A 15,083-nucleotide genomic window follows, 5' to 3' on the forward strand; every position below is an offset into this window, starting at 1 on the left:
AGAGAGTGTGTTTAGGTAAATAACCAGCGGTGGGGTCCGTAGAGAGTGTGTTTAGTTAAATAACCAGCGGTGGGGTCCGTAGAGAGTGTGTTTAGTTAAATAACCAGCGGTGGGGTCCGTTGAGAGTGTGTTTAGTTAAATAACCAGCGGTGGGGTCCGTTGAGAGTGTGTTTAGTTAAATAACCAGCGGTGGGGTCCGTAGAGAGTGGGTTTAGTTAAATAACCAGCGGTGGGGTCCGTAGAGAGTGGGTTTAGGTAAATAACCAGCGGTGGGGTCCGTAGAGAGTGGGTTTAGTTAAATAACCAGCGGTAAGATCCGTAGCGAGTGTGTTTAGGTAAATAACCAGCGGTGGGGTCCGTAGAGAGTGGGTTTAGTTAAATAACCAGCGGTGGGGTCCGTGGCGAGTGTGTTTAGTAATCTGTTGTTGTCTGTAGGTGTCCAATAAGAGGCAGCACCACCTGAACAAGCACCTGTACCGACCGTCCACCTTCCTGACGTCATATGAGCCTCCTGTCTATATGGATGAAGAGGATGAGAGAGCTGCCTACTATAGCTCTCTACAGGACCCTGATGGAGACCACTCGGTATGTCACACACTGACAACACGGTACGACACAGACACTGACAACACGGTACGACACACACACTGACAACACGGTACGACACACACTGACAACACTGTACGACACACACTGACAACACGGTACGACACACACACTGACAACAGCTTGCTGACTGATCTAAATCAAATCAAATTTGTGATTCCATTATTAAAGTGGCCAGTAATTCCATGTCTATGTACAGTGCCTTGCAAAAGTATTCATCCCCTTGGCGTTTTTCCTATTTTGTTGCATTACAACCTGTAATTTAAATGGATTTTTATTTGGATTTCATGTAATGGACATACACAAAATAGTCCAAATTGGTGAAGTGAAATGAAAAAAATAACTAGTTTCAAAAAATTCTAAAAAATAGATAACGGAAAAGTGGTCCGTGCATATGTATTCACCCCCTTTGCTATGAAGCCCCTAAATAAGATCTGGTGCAACCAATTACCTTCAGAGTCACATACTTAGATTGCACACAGGTGGACTTTATTTAACTAAGTGTCACATGATCTCAGTATATATACACCTGTTCTGAAAGGCCCCAGTGTCTGCAACACCACTAAGCAAGGGGCACCACCAAGCAAGTGGCACCATGAAGACCAAGGAACTCTCCAAACAGGTCAGGGACAAAGTTGTGGAGAAGTACAGATCAGGGTTGGGTTATAAAAAAATATCAGGAACTTTGAACATCCCACAGAGCACCGTTAAATCCATTATAAAAAAATGGAAAGAAAATGGCACCACAACAAACCTGCCAAGAGAGGGCCGCCCACTAAAACTCACGGACCAGGCAAGGAGGGCATTCATCAGAGGCAACAAAGAGACCAAAGATAACCCTGAAGGAGCTGCAAGGCTCCATAGTGGAGATTGGAGTATCTGTCCATAGGACCACTTTAAGCCGTACACTCCACAGAGCTGGGCTTTACGGAAGAGTGGCCAGAAAAAAGCCATTGCTTAAAGAAAAAAATAAGCAAACACGTGTTTGGTGTTCGCCAAAAGGCATGTGGGAGACTCCCCAAACATATGGAAGAAGGTACTCTGGTCAGATGAGACTAAAATTGAGCTTTTTGGCCATCAAGGAAAACGCTATGTCTGGCGCAAACCCAACACCTCTCATCACCCGAGAACACCATCCAAGCATGGTGGTGGCAGAATCATGCTGTGGGGATGTTTTTCATCGGCAGGGACTGGGAAACTGGTCAGAATTGAAGGAATTATGGAATGGCGCTAAATACAGGGAAATTCTTGAGGGAAACCTGTTTCAGTCTTCCAGAGATTTGAGACTGGGACGGAGGTTCACGTTTTGCTTTGAAGAATGGGCAAAAATCCCAGTGGCTAGATGTGCCAAGCTTATAGAGACATACCCCAAGAGACTTGCAGCTGTAATTGCTGCAAAAGGTGGCTCTACAAAGTATTGTCTTTGGGGGGGGTGAATAGTTATACATGCTCAAGTCTGTTTTTTTGTCTTATTTCTTGTTTGTTTAATAATAAAAAATATTTTGCATCTTCAAAGTGGTAGACATGTTGTGTAAATGAAATGATACAAACCCCCAAAAAATCAATTTTAATTCCAGGTTGTAAGGCAACAAAATAGGAAAAATTCCAAGGGGGGTGAATACTTTCATAAGCCTCTAAGGTGCAGGGTTGAGTAACCGGGTGGGAGCCGGCTAGTGATGGCTAACTAACAGTTTGATGTATTTGTATTTATTATGGATCCCCATGAACTCTTCCTCGAATCCAGCAAAATTAAGGCAGTTTATACAATTTTATCTGTAAAAGTTTGTGAGGGTTTTATGGGCCAAGCCAAATTTCTTCAGCCTCCTGAGGTTGAAGAGGCGATGTTGTGCCTTCTTCACTACACTCTCCATTTCAGATTGTCAGTGATGTGTACGCCGAGGAACTTTTTTTGGTGTGTTCTAATAGAACTGTGTCCATATAGAATTTATATTTGTCATCCTGATTTCCTGACCTTTTTTGGAATATCATTATATTCGTTTTTTTAGATTAACGGTCCGAGCCCAGGTCTGACAGAACCTGTGCAGATGATCTAGATGCTGTTGTAACCCCTCCTTAGTGGGAGACAGTAGCACCAGGTCATCTGCGTACAGCAGACACTTGATTTCAATGTTGTGTAGGGTGAGACCAGGTGCTGCCGATTCTACTAATGTTTTTGCCAATTCATTAAATACCTGCAGTTAGGATAATGTTGAAGAGTTTGAGTATAGCCAATTTGAATTTGTGGTCTGTATATTTGATCATTTCATTTAAAATACCATCAGCACCACAGGCCTTTCTGGGTTGGAGAGTGCAAAGAGTTTCCAATAATTCTGGTTCTGTAATTGGGGTATCCACAGGATTCTGATAGTCTTTGACTGCTGATTCAAGGATTTGTAATTGTTCTTGTATATCTTGTTGTTCTGGGCTCTTTGTTATATTGCTGTAGAGGTTTGCAAAGTGATTTCTCCACATATCCCCATTTTTGGATAGCCAATTCCTCATGATGAGGTTTGTTTAATTTATTCCAATTCTCCCAGAAGTGGTTTGATTCTATGGATTCCTCAATCACATCCAGCTGATTTCTAATGTGCTGTTCCTTTTTTGTTCTTAGGGTGTGTTTGTATTGCTTCAGTGTTTCCCCATATTGAAGGCGTATATTTTTGTTGTCAGGGTCTCTGTGTTTTTGATTAGATATATTTCTCAATGACTTTCTTCGATTTTTGCAATCATTATCAAACAATTTTTCATTATCTATTATTTTTGGTTTGCTCTTATGTTTCTTTAGATTAGCCAAGGAGGCTAATTTGTGAAATATAAAGTTTATGTTCCAAACGGACAAATGTACACCTTCATTGCTGTAGGAGAATGTTAAGGCTAAAAAGTTGGCTACTAATTGCTTTTTGGTAGATTTCTGTACTGTTTGCACTCCATCTATAGGTCTGTTTAGTACCATGTAATTTATTGGGCCATGATGCTTCATGGTTGGGTTCTGCTCTTCTCAGATACACTGTGATTTTACTGTGGGCTGAGAGAGGTGTTAGTGGGCTGACTGTGAAGGCTCTGAGAGACTCTGGGTTGAGGTCTGTGATGAAGTAGTCTACAGTACTGCTGCCAAGGGATGAGCTGTAGGTGTAACTACCAAAAGAGTCCCCTCTTAGCCTACCATTGACTATGTACAGACCCAGTGTTCGACAGAGCTTCAGGAGCTGTACTCCATTTTTGTTTTTCACTTTGTCATAGTTGTTTCTAGGGGGGGTATGTGGGGAGGGAAAGGTTGTTGCTTCCCGGTAGGTGTTTGTCCCCATGACTGTTAATAGTGTCTAGTTCTTCTCTCTCTCTCTCTCTCTCTCTCTCTCTCTCTCTCTCTCTCGCTCTCTCCTCTCTCTCGCTGTCTCTCTCTCTCTGTCTCTCTCTCTCTCCTCTCTCGCTCTCTCCTCTCTCTCTCTCTCTCTCTCTCTCTCTGTCTCTCTCTCTCTCTCGCTCTCTCCTCTCTCTCGCTGTCTCTCTCTCTCTCTCTCTCTCTCTCTGTCTCTCTCTCTCTCTCTATCTCTCTCCTCTCTTTGCTGAGATAAACACACACTAGCATACACACACACACATGCTGTGAAAGTGCGTCAGCAGCAAAGCTCATATGTACAGTCATTCAGATTCCTGTCACTACTAACAGTCCTGTGGATTTGAGTAATCAACCAATCAGTCTTAGTTGGATAGAGGATCTGCATGCTGCTCTTCAGAAACCTGACTGTTAATGTTAGTCTGTCACACTAAAGAGTGTGTGTCCTTGTCCCTGTTTGAGTGCCTGCGTGTGTGTGTGCGTGTGTTATGTGTGTGTGTGTGCGTGTGTGTGTGTGTGTGTGTCTCCAGGATGAGGATGGTGTACCTGTGGAGTTGAGACACCTGCCGGAGTACAAGGAGCTTCTGGAGCTGAAGAGGATGAAGAAACACAAACTACAGGAGATCCAGGCTGAGAGCGGCATGGCCCTTCACCATGGATACAAGGTACACACTCACTGCCATGGCCCTTCACCATGGATACAAGGTACACACTCACTGCCATGGCCCTTCACCATGGATACAAGGTACACACACACTGACATGGCCCTTCACCATGGATACAAGGTACACACACACTGACATATCACACACACATATCTTCAAGAGATACACTATATATACAGCAGTATGAGGACACCCCTTCATATTAGTGGATTCTAATAGAGATACACTATATATACAGCAGTATGTGGACACCCCTTCATATTAGTGGATTCTAATAGAGATACACTATATATACAGCAGTATGTGGACACCCCTTCATATTAGTGGATTCTAATAGAGATACACTATATATACAGCAGTATGTGGACACCCCTTCATATTAGTGGATTCTAATAGAGATACACTATATATACAGCAGTATGTGGACACCCCTTCATATTAGTGGATTCTAATAGAGATACACTATATATACAGCAGTATGAGGACACCCCTTCATATTAGTGGATTCTAATAGAGATGCACTATATATACAGCAGTATGTGGACACCCCTTCATATTAGTGGATTCTATTTCAGCCACACCCCGTTGCTGACAGGTGTATAAAATCGAGCACACAGCCATGCAATCTCCACAGACAAACATTGGCAGTAGAATGGCCCATACTGAAGAGCTCAGTGACTTTCAACGTGGCACCGTCATAGGATGCCATCTTTCAAACAAGTCAGTTTGTCAAATTTCTGCCCTGCTAGAGCTGCCCCGGTCAACTGTAAGTGCTGATATTGTGAAGTGGAAACGTCTAGGAGCAACAACGGCTCAGCCACGAAGTGGTAGGCCACACAATCACACAGAACTGGACCGCCGAGTGCTGAAGCGCGTAAAAATCGTCTGTCCTCAGTTGCAACACTCACTACCGAGTTCCAAACTGCCTCTGGAAGCAATGTCAGCACAATAACTGTTTGGCAGGAGCTTAATGAAATGGGTTTCCATGGCCGAGCAGCCTCACACAAGCCTAAGATCACCATGCGCAATGCCAAGCGTCGGCTGGAGTGATGTAAAGCTTGCCGCCATTGGACTCTGGAGCAGTGGAAGCACGTTCTTTGGAGTGATGAATCACGCTTCACCATCTGGCAGTCCGATGGACGAATCTGGGTTTGGCGGATGCCAGGAGAACGCTACCTGCCCCAATGCATAATGCCAACTGTAAAGTTTGGTGGAGGAGGAATAATGGTCTGGGGCTGTTTTTCATGGTTCGGTCTAGGCCCCTTAGTTCCAGTGAAGGGAGATCTTAACGCTACAACGTACAATGACATTCTAGACGATTCTGTGCTTCCAACTTTGTGGCAACAGTTTGGGGTTAGGCCCTTTCCTGTTTCAGCATGACAATGCCCCTGTGCACAAAGCGAGTTCCATACAGAAATGGTTTGTGGAGATCGGTGTGGAAAAACCTGACTGGCCTGCACAGAGCCCTGACCTCAACTCCGTCAAGCACCTTTGGGATGAATTGGAACGCCGACTGCGAGCCAGGCCTAATCGCCCAACATCAGTGCCCGACCTCAATAATGCTCGTGGCTGAATGGAAGCAATGTTCCAACATCTAGTGGAAAGCCTTCCCAGAAGAGTGGAGGCTGTTATAGCAGCAAAGGGGTGGACCAACTCCATATTAATGCCCATGATGTTTGACGAGCAGGTGTCCAAATACTTTTGGTAGCTGACTGTCTCTACTGTCCCTCTATAACCATAAGGAGGTGTGGTAGGTAGGTAGCTGACTGTCTCTACTGTCCCTCTATAACAATAAGGAGGTGTGGTAGGTAGGTAGCTGACTGTCTCTACTGTCCCTCTATAACAATAAGGAGGTGTGGTAGGTAGGTAGCTGACTGTCTCTACTGTCCCTCTATAACAATAAGGAGGTGTGGTAGGTAGGTAGCTGACTGTCTCTACTGTCCCTCTATAACCATAAGGAGGTGTGGTAGGTAGGTAGCTGACTGTCTCTACTGTCCCTCTATAACAATAAGGAGGTGTGGTAGGTAGGTAGCTGACTGTCTCTACTGTCCCTCTATAACCATAAGGAGGTGTGGTAGGTAGGTAGCTGACTGTCTCTACTGTCCCTCTATAACAATAAGGAGGTGTGGTAGGTAGGTAGCTGACTGTCTCTACTGTCCCTCTATAACAATAAGGAGGTGTGGTAGGTAGGTAGCTGACTGTCTCTACTGTCCCTCTATAACAATAAGGCCTGAGGCTGTGGAGTGCCTGGATACGGCCCTTAGCCGTGGTATATTGGCCACATACCACAAACCCCCGAGGTGCCTTATTGCTATTATAAACCGGTTACCAACGTAATTAGACCAATAAAAATAAATGTTTTGTCATACCTGTGGTATGACAATATACCACGGCTGTCAGCCAATCAGCATTTCAGGGCTCAAACCACCCAGTTTATAATGGCCAATATACGACAGCAGCTGTTCTTAGGCACAGCCCACACACACACACACACACACACACACACACACACACATAAGCACACACACACAGATTAACACACAGACACAGACGCACATATACCATAAACCCCAAGGTGCCTTATTGCTATTATAAACTAGTTACTAACATAAATGGAAAAGTAAATTAGTATTTTTGCATCATACCTGTGGTATATTGTCTGATATTCACAAGGCTGAAATGCTGTTTCATCCAATCAGCATCCAGGACCCAAACTTCCCGGTTTATAATGTCATGTTAACCTTCTGTCTCTCTCTCCAGTGTGACGTGTGTGGTGTGGAGCCAATCCAGGGTGTGCGATGGCACTGTCAGGACTGTCCCTCGTACAACGCTGTAGACTTCTGCTCCGACTGCTCCGACTGGTGAGTCCTGCCTGGCTGGGGATCTGTTCATCAGGCTAGAAATGGGTTAAAACATTTTTAAACACAGCCAAACGGGACTATGTATTGACTGAGGTCTGTTCAGTAGGAGCCAAACGGGACTAAACATTTTCAAACACATGTAAAAAAATAAATTTTAAAAATACATTGTGTCGGACATACAGTCGTGGTCAAAAGTTTTGAGAATGACACAAGTATTGGTCTTCACAAAGTTCGCTGCTTCAGTGTTATGAGATATTTTTGTCAGATGTTACTATGGTATACTGAAGTATAATTACAAGCATTCCATAAGTGCCAAAGGCTTTTATTGACAATTACATGAAGTTTATGCAAAGAGTCAATATTTGCAGTGTTGACCCTTCTTTTTCAAGACCTCTGCAATCCACCCTGGCATGCTGTCAATTAACTTCTGGGCCACATCCTGACTGATGGCAGCCCATTCTTGCATAATCAATGCATGGAGTTTGTCAGAATTTCTGGGGTTTTGTTTGTCCACCCGCATCTTGAGGATTGACCACGAGTTCTCAATGGGATTAAGGTCTGGGGAGTTTCCTGGCCAGAGAAAATGACTTTACCCCAGTCCTCAGCAGTCCAATCCCTGTACCTTTTGCAGAATATCAGTCTGTCCCTGATGTTTTTCCTGGAGAGAAGTGGCTTCTTTGCTGCCCTTCTTGACACCAGGCCATCCTCCAAAAGTATTCGCCTCACTGTGCGTGCAGATGCACTCACACCTGCCTGCTGCCATTCCTGAGCAAGCTCTGCACTGGTGGTGCCCCGATCCCGCAGCTGAATCAACTTTAGGAGAAGGTCCTGACGCTTGCTGGACTTTCTTGGGCACCCTGAAGCCTTCTTCACAACAATTGAACCTCTCTCCTTGAAGTTCTTGATGATCCGATAAATAGTTAATTTAGGTGCAATCTTACTAGCAGCAATATCCTTGCCTGTGAAGCCCTTTTTATGCTAAGCAATGATGACGGAACGTGTTTCCTTGCAGGTAACCATGGTTAACAGAGGAAGAACAATGATTTCAAGCACCACCCTCCTTTTAAAGCTTCCAGTCTGTTATTCTAACTCAATCAGCATGACAGAGTGATCTCCAGCCTTGTCCTCGTCAACACTCTCACCTGTGTTAACGAGAGAATCACTGACATGATGGCAGCTGGTCCTTTTTTTGGCAGGGCTGAAATGCAGTGGAAATGTTTTTTGGGGGGGATTAAGTTCATTTTCATGGCAAAGAGGGACTTTGCAATTAATTGCAATTCATCTGATCACGTTTCTTGACATTCTGGAGTATATGCAAATTGCCATCATCAAAACGGAGGCAGCAGACTTTGTGAAAATTAATATTTGTGTCATTCTCAAAACTTTTGACCACGACTGTACAATAGGCTCATAACAGTGTGCTGGACTTTTCCCCAATATTTAGTTTTTGGTAACGCTTTATTTGAAGGGTACTTATACAGTCTTCATAAGTTAAACTATACATAACACGTTCATAAACACTATGTAATCATGAAATGTTTTATTTATTTTGTTTTTACAATAAATTAAGAAGTACAGAATGAAATGTAATGTACAGTATGAAAAATTGCCAATTATTTATTTACATGTATTTATTTCCCCTGTCCCCTCCTCCAGCCTGTTCATGACAGAGAACCACAATCCTCTTTTCAAATAGTATTAAAGGTCCAATACAGCCGTTTTTATTTCAATATCAAATCATTTCTTAACAATTAAGTACCTTACTGTGATTGATTGCCATTAAAATGGTCAACAACAAAAAATATGCTTGTTAGCAAAGAGCAATTTCTCAAGCAAAACATTTGCTAGGGCTGTCTGGGAGTGGTCTGAGTGGGGAAGGGAAAACTGAAAACTAGCTGTTATTGGCAGAGAGGTTTGGAACTCGCTTTCTTATTGGTCTACTAACTCATTTACTGCCTGGTGATGTCAAAACTCCATCCCACCAAATTAGGCTGAAATTTCAGGCGGCCTTTACAAACAGCTCTTACACTAAAAGGGCATTATCATAATTATCACAATTTCACAGTATTATTCCAAACTCCATGGTGTGGAAATATATTTAAAATACAGGATAATCACATTTTTGACTGCACTGGGCCTTTTTAAAAACCTTCCTACACTTTTTCCAATGGCCATTTAATAATATAATAATAATAATATGCCATTTAGCAGACGCTTTTATCCAAAGCGACTTACAGTCATGCGTGCATACATTTTTGTGTATTTAGTAACCTTCACATTGGCAGCCTTGTTGCGTATGCCTTAGATAACTTTTTATGAACCTGTCTTTCCCCTGTTTGTCCCCTCCTCCAGCCTGTACAAGACGGAGAGCCACGCGCCCTGCCACCGTCTGGAACCGGTCTATCCCCATGAGACCTTCCTAGACAGGGACTACTGCCTGGATCAGACCCCTGGATATAACTATCTGGACCCAAACTACTACCCTGCTAACAGATGACGGAGGTCACAGACTGGCCCCCTAAACTCCAGCCCAGGGGCCACACTTTCAGTTACACCGAACGGCCCTTAAACTCCAGCCCAGGGGCCACACTTTCAGTTACACCGAAGGGCCCCTAAATTCCAGCCCAGGGGCCACACTTTCAGTTACACCGAACGGCCCCTAAACTCCAGCCCAGGGGCCACACTTTCAGTTACACCGAACGGCCCCTAAACTCCAGCCCAGGGGCCACACTTTCAGTTACACCGAAGGGCCCCTCGCGTCCAGGTCCCAGGGTCCATAGTTTCAGCCCAGGGGCCACAGTCACCCAGCCTCAGCCCACACAGCTATCCTCAGACAGCTATCCTCAGACAGCTATCCTCAGACTGCTAGCCTCCGGATTCCAGGGGCCCCAGCCAGCTAGCCCCAGGCTTAACCTACAGCAGCAACCAACTGGCACTGTGTGGCTCATGGCCTGAACCTAGACGGCTCTCAGACCAGCTACTCGGCTCACCCCACCCTGCTAGCCCAGCAGACTGGTGGTGGTGGTGGGGGGAGGTGAAACTGGCTGCCCCGCAGACTCCATTTTGGATCTAAGTAGCGGTCTAGGACACGCTCACTTCTCCGACAGATTACCATAATGACCAACGAACTGAACATAACGGTCTCTGAAATATATATAACAAAACAACACTATAAATAAATGAAAAATGAAAAAGGCACACCGACATTCCCGACCGCCAACACAGACTCAAGGAGGGCCATCCTCTTCTCCTCTTCCTCCTCCTCTTCCTCCTCCTTCTCTCCTCCATACTTCCCTGTGCTGCTTGTTAACCTGGGGAATGGAAGTGCTGGGGTGTAGAGGCGCTGGGGTGTAGAGGTAATTCAAGATGGTGGTGAAGGAAACTGACTCTATTCAGACCACCTGAACTTGTTTTTGTTTTCCATTGCAAAAAGTTTTGCTACGTTTTGCAGTAATGCATATGACCCTGAGTGCTGAGACTGGTGTGTGTTGATGGTAGTGTGGTGGTGTGGTCTCCCAAGTCACGATGACAAGAGTCAATATGTTCCTAGATAGATAGATATCTGTCGTTGAGTATTTGTGATGAACCAAGCCTCTTCTGTTGTGAACTGGGGGCGGGGTTGAGGAAGGAGCTTGATGCCGATGAGAGGCGTGTCTTTCATTCCTACTAGATTTTAAACCAATCACAAGACAGGCGTTTGCTGGTGTTGTCAGATGAATTCATGGTAACAGACCCCTGACATACCTCCACCTCACGTCTCCATGGAGATAATGTCAGTCGGCCAGCAGCTAGTCACCTCTCCCTCTTCTCTCCACTCTCCTTTCTTCTCTTCCCCCTCACCTCTCTCACTCTGTCGTTTCTTCTGTTTCTTTTTCAATGTTTCAACTTCTCCCCCTCTCTCTCTGTCTCTCCCCCTCTCTCTCTCTCTGTCTCTCCCCGTCTCTCCCCCTCTCTCTCTCTCCCCGTCTCTCCCCCTCTCTCCCCCCCTCTCTCTCTCTCTCTCTCTCTCCCCCCTCTCTCTCTCCCTCTCCCCCTCTCTCTCTGTCTCTCCCCCTCTCTCTCTCTCTGTCTCTCCCCCTCTCTCTCTCTCTGTCTCTCCCCGTCTCTCCCCCTCTCTCTCTCTCCCCGTCTCTCCCCCTCTCTCCCCCCTCTCTCTCTCTCTCTCTCTCTCCCCCCTCTCTCTCTCCCTCTCCCCCTCTCTCTCTGTCTCTCCCCCACCCCCCCTCTCTCTCTCCCTCCCCCCTCTCTCTCTCCCTCCCCCCTCTCTCTCTCCCCCCCTCTCCCCCCTCCTCTCTCTCTCTCTCTCTCTCTCTCTCTCTCTCTCTCTCTGTCTCTCTCTCTCTCCCCCTCTCCCTCTCTCTCTCTCTGTCTCTCTCTCTCTCCCCTCTCTCTCTCTCTCTCTCCCCCCCCCCCCCCCTCTCTCTCTCTCTCCCTCTCTCTCTCTTCCCCTTTCTCTCTTCTAAAATATGTTCTGTCTCCAACAGAGGAGCACAGAGAGCTGATGGAAGACTTGTGAAATGGAAACTTATGATGAAAATATATTGTTTTTCTTTTCAATGTGTTTGATGCGGTTGATCACGCGGTTGATCATATGATTGGTCACGCGGTTGATCATGTGATTGATCACGTGATTGATCATGTGCAGTAAGTATAATAACAGGAGTCCAGTGGTAACTACGACGACAACGCAAAGCTAGTTTCTGTCTGTGTGCCGTTTTTGGTTTGATCAATCACCTCCGAACCCCTGGTCTCCAACCTTGACCTTCAACCCCTGCCCCATCATCAAGCCTCTAGATCAGGGGTAGGTAACCCTGTTCCCGGAGTACCTCAGGATTTGGTTCCAACTAGGCACCACAGCCTGACCAACTGAGCTAATTGATTCAGTTCAGTTCAGTGATTGCCTAAATTCATGCACCTGGTCTTCCAGGTCGGTTAAATCAAAAACATGAAGTGCCTGCGGCCCTCCAGGACCAGGGTCACCTGCCCCTGCTGTAGATCCTCTGTCAGGGTTTCCCAAACTCGGTCCTGGGGGCCCCCCTGGGTGCACGTTTTGATTGTTGCCCTAGCACTACATTTTCATTACGTTTTAGTCATTTAGCAGACGCTCTTATCCAGAGCGACTTACAGTTAGTGAGTCATTTAGCAGACGCTCTTATCCAGAGCCACTTACAGTTAGAGAGTCATTTAGCCGACGCTCTTATCCAGAGCCACTTACAGTTAGAGAGTCATTTAGCAGACGCTCTTATCCAGAGCCACTTACAGTTAGTGAGTGCATACATTTATTTATTTTTCATACTGGTCCTCCGTGGGAAATGAACCCACAACTGAGCTACACGGGACTACACAGCTGATTGAAATAACCAACTCATCATCAAGCTTGGATTATTTGAATCAGCCGTGTAGGGCAAAAACCAAAACGTGCACCGGGGGGTGGGGGGGGGGGGGGGATCCCCAGGATTGGAGTTTGGGAAACCCTGCTCTAAGTTAGCCTGTCTTCCTAAACGTCCATTAAAATATTATATTTTTAATCATCTATTTAAAAACAAGACGAATGGAGGAGGAGGTGATTGGTTGATGGTTTTGTGACAGTGGAAATCTCTCGTCCATTTTGTTATCCTTAATGAGTAGACGCCCACCCTGCTTCAATAACTGTGTATAACAGTATGTTCTTAAATAATGTACAACTGCTAGAGGGGATCTGTGGAAATAAAAGTATGTGAATAGTATTCCTGCATCCTTAGTCGTCCCTTATTCGGTGGCTTTGTTATTGCTGCCTCAGTAAATTATAATATGTTGTGGTTGGCTCGTTTGTGACAAAAGCCATGTTGACTTGATTCATGGGATTCAATGTATCAGAGAATCTTTATTTCTTATTTTAATAAAATAACAAAAGTATAAAAAATTTATTTATTTAACCTATAATTTGGCAGGGAGTCATGTTGAGAGTGAAACCAAGCTCTCTTTTACAAATGAGCTCTCATATTACAAAGATACACACATCAAATACACAGGAATAGAAAACTAACATATTGTTCAGTAAAGAAGCCTGGTGGCGCTGGTGGCTTTCACTGATAGGCATGTTGACTGATAGGCATGTTGACTGATAGGCATGCTGACTGATAGGCATGCTGACTGATAGGCATGCTGACTGATAGGCATGCTGACTGATAGGCATGCTGACTGATAGGCATGCTGACTGATATGCTGACTGATATTCTGGTCCACACGGACAGTGTGGAGGTATTTATACATCTATTATCTACTAACTATCATTTAGTATCATTCATATTGGTTCATCTATTAGTCATTAATATTGGTTCATCTATTAGTCATTAATATTGGTTCATCCATTAGTCATTCATATTGGTTCATCCATTAGTCATTCATATTGGTTCATCCATTAGTCATTAATATTGGTTCATCCATTAGTCATTCATATTGGTTCATCCATTAGTCATTAATATTGGTTAATCCATTAGTCATTCATATTGGTTCATCCATTAGTCATTCATATTGGTTCATCCATTAGTCATTCATATTGGTTCATCCATTAGTCATTCATATTGGTTCATCTATTAGTCATTAATATTGGTTCATCCATTAGTCATTAATATTGGTTCATATATTAGTCATTCATATTGGTTCATCCATTAGTCATTCATATTGGTTAATCCATTAGTCATTCATATTGGTTCATCCATTAGTCATTGATATTGGTTCATCCATTAGTCATTCATGTTGGTTCGTCCATTAGTCATTCATATTGGTTCATCTGTTAGTCATTCACATTGGTTCATCTATTAGTCATTCATATTGGTTCATCCATTAGTCATTCATATTGGTTTATCCATTAGTCATTCATATTGGTTCATCTATTAGTCATTCATATTGGTTCATCTATTAGTCATTCATATTGGTTCATCCATTAGTCATTCATATTGGTTCATCTATTAGTCATTCATATTGGTTCATCTATTAGTCATTAATATTGGTTCATCCATTAGTCATTCATATTGGTTCATCCATTAGTCATTCATATTGGTTCATCTATTAGTCATTAATATTGGTTCATCCATTAGTCATTAATATTGGTTCATATATTAGTCATTCATATTGGTTCATCCATTAGTCATTAATATTGGTTCATCCATTAGTCATTCATGTTGGTTCATCCATTAGTCATTCATATTGGTTCATCCATTAGTCATTCATATTGGTTCGTCCATTAGTCATTCATATTGGTTCATCTGTTAGTCATTCACATTGGTTCATCCATTAGTCATTCATATTGGTTCATCCATTAGTCATTAATATTGGTTCATCTATTAGTCACTCATATTGGTTCATCTATTAGTCATTCATATTGGTTCATCTATTAGTCATTATTGGTTCATCCATTAGTCATTCATATTGGTTCATCTATTAGTCATTCATATTGGTTCATATCTTAGTCATTAATATTGGTTCATCCATTAGTCATTAATATTGGTTCATCCATTAGTCATTCATATTGGTTCATCTATTAGTCATTCATATTGGTTCATATCTTAGTCATTCATATTGGTTCATCTATTTTATTACGTTTGCAATCGCAACAAATAATCTGCTCAGACCCCA

General features: G+C 43.7%; 1 protein-coding gene across 1 annotated transcript; it reads left to right on the forward strand.

Annotated features, from left to right (window-relative positions):
- Positions 1–435: 435 nt before the first annotated feature.
- On the forward strand, positions 436–10,300 carry LOC311122361 (ZZ-type zinc finger-containing protein 3-like; the record flags this gene model as incomplete). Its single annotated transcript, XM_084196729.1, has 4 exons — positions 436–585; positions 4,471–4,605; positions 7,366–7,466; positions 9,819–10,300. Coding segments are annotated over 4 exons (531 nt in total), but the record flags the coding sequence as incomplete, so codon positions are not given.
- Between the last annotated feature and the right edge of the window lie 4,783 nt (positions 10,301–15,083).

The sequence above is a fragment of the Coregonus lavaretus genome, assembly GCF_964263955.1.
Source record: "Coregonus lavaretus genome assembly, contig: HAP1_SCAFFOLD_4650, whole genome shotgun sequence".
NCBI lineage: Eukaryota > Metazoa > Chordata > Actinopteri > Salmoniformes > Salmonidae > Coregonus > Coregonus lavaretus.